Raw genomic sequence first — 12,833 nt, 5'->3', positions numbered from 1 at the left:
ATATTTTATTAAGATAAATATTTTTCATGATTTATTTCTTTTAGAGAATATGAAATCGTTTTGAAAGGGCCGTTAAGTGCAAAAAACCATTTATTATTTTGTTATTTATTCAATAGATAATCCGAAATACAGGAAATAATAATAATAATAATAATAATAATAATAATAATAATAATAATAATAATAATGTATTTACATTTGATTCTCCAAAAAAAAAAAAAAAAAAAAAAAGTCGAGTATCACTTACTATTTTTATGAGTTTTGTTTATTTTAATGCCATAATTTGCTGGCATTAATTCGACGATGAATTCACTCCGTCTAAAAATAATCGTTCATCGCTATAAATAAATAGGCCAGACGAATGGAGAGGTCAAATTCCAAACCAAATAAAAACAAGTTCCTCCTCCCTCTCTCGAATCTCCTCCTTCTCTCTTCGTCCGGCCATTAGAGAGACACTCAGGGATGGGTGCGGGAGGAAATGCAGCGGACGCCGCGGAGGGAGTAATGGCTACGGATTTTTTCTGGTCGTACACGGACGAGCCCCACGCCTCGCGCAGAAAGGAGATCCTCGCCCGACACCCTCAGATCCGGGAGCTCTTCGGCCCCGATCCCTTCGCCTTCCTCAAGGTCTCCGCATTCTTCCCCTCTGCCGCTCTACGATCTTTGGATGTTGCTTTCCTGTAGGTTTTTGTAGAGCAAAAATTAGATTTCGGAGGATTTTTTTTCCTTCTTCTTTGGAGTGCATTTTTCAACTTCACTGTGAGTTTTGTTTCGCTGACTTTATTCTTCTTTTAAATATGAGATTTTTCGCACGTTTATGTAGGTTGATTCCGACTTCAATTGAAGAATCTGTAGAAAGTTTTTTTTTTCTCTCGCTTTACCAAATTTCTGTTTCTTACTATAAGAACTCCTACCTTACATAAGGAAAATCCGATTGCGATGTATTTTCTGTGGATTAGATTTGGTGATGCCTTTGCAACTACTTTGTTTGTCTCTTTATCCTATACGCTTTAGATCCGACTCCCGCTTCGTGCCGTTCTCCCAATTCCTATCTCCATAATCACAGCCTTTTATTAATCCATAAGATTTATGGCATTTTGCTCTGGAACTTCTGCATTCATATAATCCCACGATTTACTTACCTTGTAAAGAAACGACCGTTTGTTTGATACAATGATGACCCAGGATTGTCAGGGGCAGTTTTAATGTCGGACAGTTTTAACGTTTGAAAGGTCGCTATAGATAAATTTATCTACATGTTTGTTTCAGTACATTTATACAATGGAAATTGCAAACCTAAGGGGGCGGCTGCTACCATTAGGCTTCTCAGGTCTGCCTCTGGTTTTATGCTATGTTGAAAATTTGTGTGGCTACTGGCTTCTGCACAGTGTTTCTTTTCTAGATTCCTGTTTGTATCCAGCAAATTTTCGTCTTTCTTTCTTTTCTTCTCTACCTAATTTAGTTGTGTATCTATGATTTGCCTTTTCCTATCAAGCAATATCTGAGAGTTGAGCGGAAATTTGATTATCTTTTCATTACATGAACTTAGTTTTGGAATAGACATTCTTTGCCATATCAATACAGGTTCACTTTATCATTTCTGTCTCACTTATCGTCAGACTCTTTAGAATGTAAGTGATACATTTTGTTAAATCGAATAATTAGGGTTTATGGATTATTATTTTCTCACTTTCTCTTATCTTCATTCTTCAGTAAATTATCATGAAAAAGCTGAATGTTTTCAAATCATAAGTTAAGAGGGAACCACTTTACGTCTCATCGTGTATTAAATAACATGCTATTGTTCTTAGCATTCTTTTGTTTTATCAAAGCTTATGCCTTTTTTTCTTGTTAGATATTCTTTTTTTTTTATCTTAGCTTAATATTGTTACACCTGGTGCACTTTTCCTTCTTCCGTGCTCACTTGATAGCTTTTAAAATTTTATTTATTAATAAAGAACAATATTAGTATTATACTTATCAAAGCTGTTATCTTGGTCCATGTCTCATGGAATTCCTTTCATATTATTATGCATTGTCTTTAACATATTATGTTGAATTACTTCTTGTCACCTTTCTTTTGTCAAAATTTTGCAGATAAGTGCAGCTGTGCTTCTTCAGCTATGGACTGCAACATACCTTCGCAATGCAAGCTGGCTCAAGATCCTAACAGTTGCATACTTCTTTGGTTCTTTCCTCAACCACAACCTATTTCTGGCCATTCATGAGCTCAGCCACAACCTAGCCTTCTCAACGCCATCCTACAACCGTTGGCTAGGGATTTTTGCCAACCTTCCAATTGGTGTTCCTATGTCTATCACATTCCAAAAGTATCATTTAGAGCACCACAGGTATCAAGGCGTTGACGGTATGGATATGGATATTCCTGGCCGCGTTGAGGCTCTTGCAGTCACCAATGCAGTCACCAAATCTATATGGGTTCTTTTACAACTTTTCTTCTATGCTTTACGACCACTCTTCCTTAAGCCCAAACCTCCTGGCTTATGGGAATTCACCAATTTGATAATCCAGCTTTCTCTCGACGCTTCCCTGGCATACTTCTGGGGAGGGAGATCCATTGCATACCTGATACTATCAACATTCGTTGGAGGAGGAATGCACCCAATGGCGGGTCATTTCATTTCTGAACATTATGTCTTCAACCCAGATCAGGAAACCTATTCCTACTATGGACCTCTGAATCTGATGACCTGGAGCGTGGGATATCACAATGAGCACCATGATTTCCCCAGAATCCCTGGTAACAGACTCTACAAGGTGAAGGAGATGGCACCAGAGTACTACGACAATCTGAAATCATACAAATCTTGGAGCCAGGTGATCTTCATGTACATAATGGACCGAACCGTCGGGCCCTTCAGCAGGATGAAGAGGAAGGCATCAAAGGGTACTGAAACAATCAAGAAAGAAGAGTAGGGCTTCTCTAAACGCAAGCAACTTCGTTCTATTTCAGTTTTGGTTGTGAATCGTTTCATCCTTTATGATTGTTTTGGATTCAAAAATCAGTTTTTCTGCAGATCATTTATTTTTCTTTTCTTAGTCATTTTTGAAGCCCTGTACGACTTTGAATTAGTGTCAGCACAGTGCAGTCGCTTTTCATGTAGAACAACCTCAACCCCAAAGTGATGCTGCCAATAGTCAGTTTGGTTAAATAGAATGGACTATCTATGTGATTAATTAATGTGATCATTCTGTATTTCATTTGGAAAACTCAGGTGATTAAACACGAGCAATATACTTCGAGAATTTTGAGCATGAATACCTTCGATTAATTATTTCATCTCTATATCGGAAAAATTTTAATCCCCCGGCATTTTCCTGGTTCTTGGATTTAGTAGCAGTGGACAAAATGATCATACTTCATTATAAATGTTTGAAAGATTACATCGCATTGGTCCCGTAGCTCAGTTGGTTAGAGCGTTGGTCTTATGAGCCGAAGGTCGCGGGTTCGAGCCCCGCCGGGACCAACACTTCTTTTTTTTTTTCCTGCTTTGGCATAGCAAACTTTCCGGAAATAATTAAATTTTCTAAACTGACTCTGTGATGCACCTTTATCCATTTTTTAAAAGAATATAATGACTGTTAATATTTGAGTTTGTTTCTGAACGTAGTTTACGTTTTTTTGAAACTTTTATTTAGCTTTCTGTTTTTGAAAAAAAATTACGTTTTTGATAACAGCCTATACAAACTTAATTATTTATTTTCAGTTCTTATGTCAGATTTTTTTTTTCTACCCAATATTTGATCAAACTATTTTATTTATTTCAACTCTCTGACTCATAAAATTATCAATTTACTCTCGTATTAAATTAAAACCCTCAAATATTATTTATTTTTCTTCCAACTACCGACACACTCCCTCCTTTTACTTCGAGGCTTCGCAACTCCAAACCATTAGCAATGCAATCCCCAACTTCCCCTCCAAACCATCGGCGACGACCTGACCTCCCCTTTCTTCGACCCTAAAGCATCTCCATCGACTTTGAAGGTAGAAATTGGAGAACCGGTAAAACCCTACTTTCACCTTCTACCCAAGAATCATTAGTAAGTTATAATTTTCTACTATAGATTTCAACTAATTTGCTATTCTTGTTAACCCCGGGTAGCTTCTGGAGTATGCAAACTGATCGTCGAGGCTAGTGTTCAACACTATCTTCGTAAACGATATTGCTCCGTTACGGTGCTTAACGGATTGTTGCAATTCGTTTCCGAGACCAGCGAACCTTCTAGTAGACTTCTTGGACTCTTGAATGCACAAGATGAGATAAATGCTTGAGGAAGAGAAGAGAGGATTGAGTGAATATTCCATCATCTGGAGGGTTCTATTTATACTGAAAGAAGAGGTTGAGTGTCTTTTGGGTGAGTGGATGTGTTCCTTGGGCTGGATCGATCTAGATCATCCATTCTGAAGGGTTGTAACCCTTCACCAAGCCCACTTCAATCTCATCCATCAGATCTGAGGAGTTGTGACCCTCAGATCCTGCCTATTGTCATCGACCATCGGATCTGGATTCATTGATTCGATGTTTCAGATCAAGTCTCAGATCGTTACTCTTTGCGATCCAACGCTCTAGATCGCATGCGATCCATCATACCTATTTGATCAACGTTGATTAACGGTAGCCATCCATTCCTAAGTCACCTGCCGGTCATCTCCCTTTGTCCACGAGGATGCCGCATAGGCACTCGTCATCCGAGTGCCACGTTAGCACTGCAATGTCACCGGAGCATAAATTTAAGCTCCTCGCGACGATGCGTACGCCTACCCATTGCGCGCGTGGCGGGTGGCGGGCTCACAGGTGCGAGCAACCTGTCCTTTTAATTTTGTGTTAACTCCATTAATACATCTTCATTAATAAGTAGAGAACACACATTGTGGGACTATTCTCCCATGCACTTTATTAATGAATAATAAATGTTATTTTGGGCCGACTTTAAACATTAATTTCTCATTCACCCTTAATCGATTTTGAGCAAATTAATAGTCTAAATCTATCTACACAAATCGTAGATTTCAATTTTGAAGTCAATTACGACTTTCAACAATTGATGGCTTCTTTCCTCAAAATCATTTTGGTCCATTTAAGGCCCCAATATCCAACAATCCCCCACATGAATGGAAATTAATGCAATGCGTGTATGCATGCTGACACTTTACAAGAGTCCAATCGATAAGTCACTGCATCGGGAGAGGTAGCTTGTGGCTTTGAACCTTCCGTAGTGAAATGCTATCGAGTATACTAGGCTGCGCAGTGAACGTGATGTCTTGAACTGCTCAGCTGTTGGTGTATACTTAGACAATAACACCCACACAGAGATCTATCTCACCTACTTTAGGTTCTCATGGTTGGTTCCGTTTCGGCCATGGATACCATCTTGGATTCATGAGTGTTTCATTGAAGCGGCCTGTCTTCACACTCACATAGGTGACACTTCTATCAGGTATAGAAGTCACTAAAAGCATAAGCTTAACCTCACTACATGAGGTAGGACAGTACAAATTCATCCTAGGATTGGGATAGAGATAAACTATCTAATATGCTGGACCACAACTTCAGTAACTTCGTTGTCCCATTGAACCAAGATCTTGGGATCTCCAGTCAACAAGGTTGGGTTACCGCTACAGTCGTTTTCAGTTGTAGATTTTTAATCCCATTCCTCTTGATGAGCAGTATACTTGATCTCGACTCAACCCCTTCGTTAGAGGATCTGCCAAATTATCTTTGGACTTAACATAGTCGATTGCAATCACTCCATTCGAGATCAACTGCCTAATGGTATTATGTCTACGACGTATATGTCGTGACTTCCCATTATACATATTACTCTGTGCCATTCCAATCGCCGATTGACTATCACAGTGGATTAGTACGGCAGGCACATGTTTCACCCAGCTAAGAATATCTTCTAAGAAATTCCGCAGCCATTCAGCTTCCTCAGCTGCTTTGTCTAGTGCTATAAACTCGGATTCCATAGTTGACCGAGCAATGCAAGTCTGCTTAGTGGATTTCCAAGATACTGCTCCCCCACCGATCGTGAATACATATCCACTAGTGGATTTGGAATCTTTTGTATCTGATATCCAATTAGCATCACAATATCCTTCCAACACAGCGGGATATTTTCCATAATGTAATTTATAGTTCATAGTATATTTCAAATATCTGAGAACTCACATCAATGCTTTCCAATGGGTGTCGTTTGGATTACTCGTAAAATGACTCAGTTTGTTGACCGTACAGGCAATATCTGGACGTGTGTAGTTTGTGAGATACATCAAACTGCCTATTATTCGAGAATATTCCAACTGCGATATGGTCTCACCATGGTTTTTCGCTAAGTGTTGACTTAGATCCATAGGTGTTTTCACTGTAGAGAGATCGTACGCATTGAATTTTTTCAATACAGATTCTACATAATGGGATTGTGTTAAAACTATCCCTTCTGATGTCGTGAGAATTTTAATTCCCAATATAACATCTGCTTGACACATATCTTTCATATCAAAATTTCTGGTCAACATTTTCTTTGTAGTCATGATTACATCATGATTACTGCCCATTATTAGCATGTCGTCTACGTATAGACAGACAATTACATAGCCTTTAGGTGTGTTTTTGACATAAATACATTTGTCACATTCATTTATTCTGAATTCGTTTGACAGTATTACTTTGTCAAATTTTTCGTGCCATTGTTTAGGCGCTTGCTTAAATCCGTACAACGACTTAATAAGTCGACACACCTTTTTCTCATTTCCAGGAGCCATGAACCCTTCGGGTTACTCCATATAAATTTCTTCTTCCAACTCACCATTTAAGAACGCAGTCTTAACATCCATTTGATGTATTTCAAGGTCATACAGTGCTGCAATGACTATTAGCACTCGTATGGACGTAATCCTTGTCACCGGTGAGTATGTATCGAAGTAATTAAGGCCTTCCTCTTGCTTATACCTCTTGGCTACAAGTCTGGCCTTATACTTGTCAATTGATCCATCAGCTTTATACTTACGTTTTAGTATCCACTTACAACCTAATGGTTTATTACCAGAAGGAAGGTCTACTAATTCCCAAGTATGATTATTCATGATAGACTCAATTTCACTATTGACAGCTTCTTTCCACATTGGAGCATCGAGTTTAGAGAGAGCTTCACTTAATGTTCTTGGTGTTAGGATCGTCGTACTCGGCTAGAGAGGGGGGGTGTGAATAGCCGACCCCAAATCTTCGTTTCTTTCTACAAGTTGACGTTAGCGCAGCGGAAATGAAACCGTAGAAACGAAAAGGAAGAAGACAAACCTCAAACTTGATGGATGTAATGAGGTTTGGAGGTGATACTCCTACTCCTCGGCGTGCCCGTAAGGTGGACGAACCCTATCAATCCGTCGGTGGATGAGTCCCTGGAGAACCGGCTAATAAATACTCCTTGTGGGTGGAGAAACCTCACCACAATAGCTTGCAATAACAATATGAAAATACAAAGAAGAGCAAGAACAAAATACACAATGAATGTACAAATACTCGCTTGCCTTCTCGTCGACTGAAGTCCCGGATGAAGCACCAACTTCACGAACGAATGCTAACAAGCAACTCAGTCGAAGAAGCTCACACGAAGCTTCGGAGCTCAGCAAAGCTCAAGAGCACAACTTTCACAAGAACAGTCTTCGAGGAGGAAGAAAAAGCGAATCAGTAGCCCTCGATCTCCTTTATAACTCATCCACTGCGAAGAAGAAAGGAAGCAGCGAAGAAGGCGAAGACCGTTGTGAGCCAAGATAGTTCCGGACCGATCAGCTCCAACCGATCGGTCCACACCGCCATCCGATCGGTCTTGAGGGGATCATCAAGCTAAGGCTTGGACCGATCGAGCTATGTCCGATCGGTCGAGACCCTGATCGGTCACGGGACCGATCAAGCATGTCCCTTCCTTCTTGCCTTCTAATCGTGTTTCTGATCGGTCTGCAGATCGAATCTAACATGAGATTTCTTGTTTGGTTACGATTGGTCACCGCCGATATGAAAAAATGTATGGATCGATCCATCGATCGATCGAGCTTGGTTTTTGCCCAAACCAAGTTCCAAGCCTTCCAAACCAACATCCGGTCAACCTTGACTGTTGGTACATCATGCTTAGCATCCGGTCACTCCCTTGACTGCTAAGACTCCCCACCAAGTGTCCGGTCAATCCCTTTGACCCACTTGGACTTTTCTCTTCGTGCAAGTATCCGGTCACTCCCTTGACCTGCTTGACATTCTCAACACCGGATGTCCGATCACCCTTGATCAATCTGGATTTTCCTGCCGCTTCACTCACGGACTTTCACCTAGCTTCACTTACTAGGATTTTCACCGCTTCACTCACCAGATTTCAATCGCTTCACTCACGAGGACTTTCCAACCGCCTGGCTTCACTCACGGGACTTTCCAATGCTTGCGGCTTCACTCACTAGGACTTTCACCTAGCTTCACTCACTAGGGTTTTCTCACAACCTGGCTCCACTCACGGGACTTTCCTTGCTTGGCTTCACTCACCGTGAGTTTCCCACAGCTTCACTCACCGGGACTTTCCACATCCGGTCCGAGAATGAGCTACCGAGCCCTCTCGACTTCCATCCGGTCGACGAGCTCCCGAGCCCTCTCGACCACGTGGAAGGAGCAACTCACGAGCCCTCCGACTTCTCATGTGCCAAGCTTCCATACTTGGACTTCTCCGTGCCAAGTCTCCATACTTGGACTTTTCCCGTGCCAAGCTCCCTGCTTGGACTTTTCACCATGCCAAACTCCCTGCTTGGACTTTTCCCATGCCAAGCTCCCTGCTTAGACTTTTCCTGTGCCAAGCTCCCTGCTTGGACTTTTCCGAGTCAGGTCAACTCACCTCGGGTCAACCAGGTCAACCTTGACCACGGGTTGCACCCACAATCTCCCAAGCTTGTATCCTTGTAAAACATCAAGATACAACTTTTCTGTTTACGTCAAACATAACTCGTCAAACATCAAAATACAACTCGAGTCAAGTCAACTCGAGTCTGGTCAACCATGTCAACCTTGACCTAAGGTTGCACCAACACTTGGTTCTATTTCTGACATGAAAGTCATGAAATCTGGCCCGAACGATTTCTCAACTCTAGCCCGTTTACTACGACGTGGCTCTTCACTTTGATCGTCAATAGTCCTTTTATAACAGCTAAGTTCGGTAACGTCATTTTTGTTTGAACTTCCGTTGTTATCACTTTCAACATTTCCCTTTTTATTTGGGAATACGTTTTCAAAGAATATCGCATTCCGAGATTCTATGGTTGTTCCCACATGTATATCAGGAATGTCTGATTTGTGAACTAGGAAACGATATACACTACTATTATGGGAATATCCGACAAATACCGCATCGAACGTTTTAGGTCCGATCTTTACTTGCTTTGGTTTAGGTACTTCGACCTTTGCCAAGCACCCCCACACTTTCAGGTATTTGTACGATGGCTCGCGGCCTTTCCATAGTTCATATGGAGTTTTATCAATTTTCTTATGAGGGATTCTGTTGAGAATGTGATTTGCCGATAATATTGCTTCCCCCCACAAGTTTTGAGGTAAGCCTGCATTTATCAACAAGGCATTCATCATTTCTTTTAGTGTCCGATTTTTACGTTCGGCAACACCGTTTGATTGAGGTGAGTAAGGCGCCGTTGTTTGATGGATAATGCCAGATTCTGTACAAAATTCATCAAACGGTGCACCATATTCTCCACCTCTATCGCTTCGAATTATTTTAATTCGTTTGTCAAGTTGGTTTTCAACTTCTGTTTTATAGGTTCTGAACACCTCTAGGGCTTCATCTTTACTTCTTAAAAGAAAGACATAACAGAACTTTGTGCAGTCATCGATAAAAGTAATGAAATATTTTTTACCTCCTATAGTTTGCACAAATTTCAAGTCACATAGATCACTATATATTAACTCTAGAGGAGTTGTTGTCCTTTCCACCGAATGAAAAGGTAGTTTCGTCATTTTCGCTTCCACGCACACTTCACATTTGTGTGTTCCGTCAACATTGACGTTTGGTAATAAATTTAATTTGAAGAGACGTTTGAGAGTATTATTATGCACATATCCGAGTCGATCATGCCATAAATTAAAACACTCAACAACATAGCTGGAAGCATTTATTTTATTACCATCAAAATTTCGGAGTACAGGCATTACAACCATTTTGAATAGACCCTTTTCTAGGTACCCCTTTCCTACGAAGACACCATTCTTCGTAAGTACAAAGTTGTCTGACTGGAACACTAGCCTAAATCCGGCCTTGACCAATGCCGCTCCAGAAACTAGGTTCTTACTGATGTCGGGAACATGGAGTACATCAATGAGTGTTAGCTCCTTTCCAGACGTCATCTTCAGAACAACCTTTCCGAGTCCAACAATTGGCGACGTCGTGGAATTACCCATATAGAGTTTCCTGCAATTTATCGGAGTATACTTGGAGAACATCGCCTTATCGGAACAGATATGACGAGTTGCTCCAGTATCAATGAACCACTGCTTCGGGTTGGTATCCACCAAGTTGGCTTCAAATACAACCGTAGTGAGATCCAAGTCCTCAAGAGAGGTTGCGACATGATTCGCAGCATCCTTTGGCCCCTTGATTGGCTTCTTTGGGCGTCTGCAGTCCTTGGACAAGTGTCCTGCCTTTCCACAGTTGTAGCAGGAGCCTTTGAACTTCTTTGCTTGAGCCTTCTTTTTGAACTGCTTTGGCTTTTTAGCGTTCGGCTCGACCAGGTTGGACATTTCGTCTATAGTCCGCTTGGTTCCTCTGGAGTCGGATAACTTTCGATTATCCTCCTCTATTCGTAGCCTCAGGATCAGGTCTTGCAACCCTATCTCCTTTTGCTTGTGCTTTAGGTAATTCTTGAAATCCTTCCATGATGGAGGGAGCTTCTCAATTACCGCAGCAACTACGAATGTCTCGTTCAGCTTCATGCCTTCGGCATCCAGATCATGCAGTATTAATTGCATATCTTGGACTTGAGATGAGACGCTTTTTGAGTCCACCATCTTGAAATCCAGAAACCAACCGACGATGAATTTCTTCAATCCAGCATTTTCGGTATTGTATTTCTTCTCAAGGGATTCCCACAAAGATTTCGCCGTCTCCAGAGAACAATATACGTTATATAACGTGTTGTCCAAGGCGTTGAGTATATAATTGCGGAACAGAAAATCTCCGTGAGACCACGCATCGCTAGCAGCCTTACTACCTTTCGTAGCGGCTGGCATGTCTTCGTGCAAAAACCGTACAAGGTTTAGCGTTGTTAGATAAAACAACATCTTTTGCTGCCATCTTTTGAAGTCGGTTCCGGTGAATTTCTCCGGCTTTTCTCCGTGCGGAATGGTTGTCGAAATGGCGGTCGGAACGACGGTCGGTACGACCGTCGGAATGTCGTTGGTAGCCATATCAGTTTGCACGAAATATCGTTTACGACTATTAACCCCGGGTAGCTTCTGGAGTATGCAAACTGATCGTCGAGGCTAGTGTTCAACACTATCTCCGTAAACGATATTGCTCCGCTACGATGCTTAACGGATTGTTGCAATTCGTTCCCAAGATACAACGACGCCGAACGTCTCGGAATCGTAGCACTCCGACTTCCGAGACTAGCGAACCTTCTAGTAGACTTCTTGGACTCTTGAATGCACAAGATAAGATGAATGCTTGAGGAAGAGAAGAGAGGATTGAGTGAATATTCCATCATATAGAGGGTTCTATTTATACTGAAAGAAGAGGTTGAGTGTCCTTTGGGTGAGTGGATGTGTTCCTTGGGCTGGATCGATCTAGATCATCTATTCTGAAGGGTTGTAACCCTTCACCAAGCCCACTTCAATCTCATCCATCAGATCTGAGGAGTTGTGACCCTCAGATCCCACCTATTGTCATCGGCCATCGGATCTGGATCCATTGATTCGATGCTTCAGATCAAGTCTCATCCCAAGCCGTTAGATCGTTACTCTTTGCGATCCAACGCTCTAGATCGCATCACAAGCGATCCATCATACATATTTGATCAACGTTGATCAACGGTAGCCATCCATTCCCTAAGTCAACTGTCCAGTCATCTCCCTTTGTCCACGAGGATGCCGCATAGGTACTGCCACGTCAGGTATGAGCCTGACACGTCATCCGAGTGCCACGTAGGCACTACAATGTCACCTGGAGCATAAATTTAAGCTCCTCGCGACGATGCGAAGTGCAAAGTGCAAAGTGCGCCTACAAAGCGCCCATTGCGCACGTGCGCACGTGCGCACGTGGCGGGTGGCGGGCTCACAGGTGCGAGCACCTGCTCGCCCTGGGCTAAGGGAGCACCTGTCCTTTTATTTTTGTGTTAACTCCATTAATACATCTTCATTAATAAGTAGAGAACACACATCGAGAATTTCCGATGTGGGACTATTCTCCCATGCACTTTATTAATGAATAATAAATGTTATTTTGGGCAGATTTTAAACATTAATTTCTCATTCACCCTTAATCGGTTTTGAGCAAATTAATAGTCTAAATCTATCTACACGAATCGTAGATTTCAATTTTGAAGTCAATTACGACTTTCAACAATTGATGGCTTCCTTCCTCAAAATCGTTTTGGTCCATTTAATGCCCTAATATCCAACAATTCTTGTGTGAAAAATAGAAGTTTTAAGTCATGGGTGTTTTAGTTCATGAGTATTTTCGATTTTTTGAGGTTGAGATTTGAATAAAATTTGATTTCTGTTTTGGAATTACAAATTTATGAATGTTTTTGTATTGCATTTTCTTCAATTCAA

The 12,833-nt window shown here is 41.4% G+C and overlaps 1 protein-coding gene and 1 non-coding gene across 2 annotated transcripts; both read left to right on the top strand.

The window, feature by feature from the left end:
* Nucleotides 1–348: 348 nt before the first annotated feature.
* Nucleotides 349–3,202, top strand: LOC122019068 (sphingolipid delta(4)-desaturase DES1-like). The gene is made up of 2 exons (XM_042576577.1): nt 349–627; nt 2,098–3,202. Exons 1-2 carry the CDS (start codon nt 463–465, stop codon nt 2,935–2,937), a joined length of 1,005 nt encoding a protein of 334 aa, XP_042432511.1. The 5' UTR covers nt 349–462; the 3' UTR covers nt 2,938–3,202.
* A 212-nt stretch (nt 3,203–3,414) lies between these two features.
* TRNAI-UAU lies at nt 3,415–3,488 on the top strand. The gene has a single exon. It is a non-coding gene; the product is annotated as a tRNA-Ile (tRNA).
* The last annotated feature ends 9,345 nt before the right edge of the window (nt 3,489–12,833 follow it).

Source organism: Zingiber officinale, chromosome 1A (assembly GCF_018446385.1).
Source record: "Zingiber officinale cultivar Zhangliang chromosome 1A, Zo_v1.1, whole genome shotgun sequence".
In the NCBI taxonomy this organism is placed as follows: domain Eukaryota; kingdom Viridiplantae; phylum Streptophyta; class Magnoliopsida; order Zingiberales; family Zingiberaceae; genus Zingiber; species Zingiber officinale.
The sequence above is the reverse complement of the archived record's forward strand: the minus strand, read 5'-3'. Positions and strand labels throughout refer to the sequence as shown.

Excerpts from the sequence above, each read along its gene's own strand:
- LOC122019068 (XM_042576577.1), top strand. The coding sequence starts at position 463 with ATGGGTGCGGGAGGAAATGCAGCGGACGCCGCGGAGGGAGTAATGGCT. Across the intron at positions 628-2,097 it reads ATCCCTTCGCCTTCCTCAAG|ATAAGTGCAGCTGTGCTTCT; the intron begins GTCTCCGCATTC and ends AAAATTTTGCAG.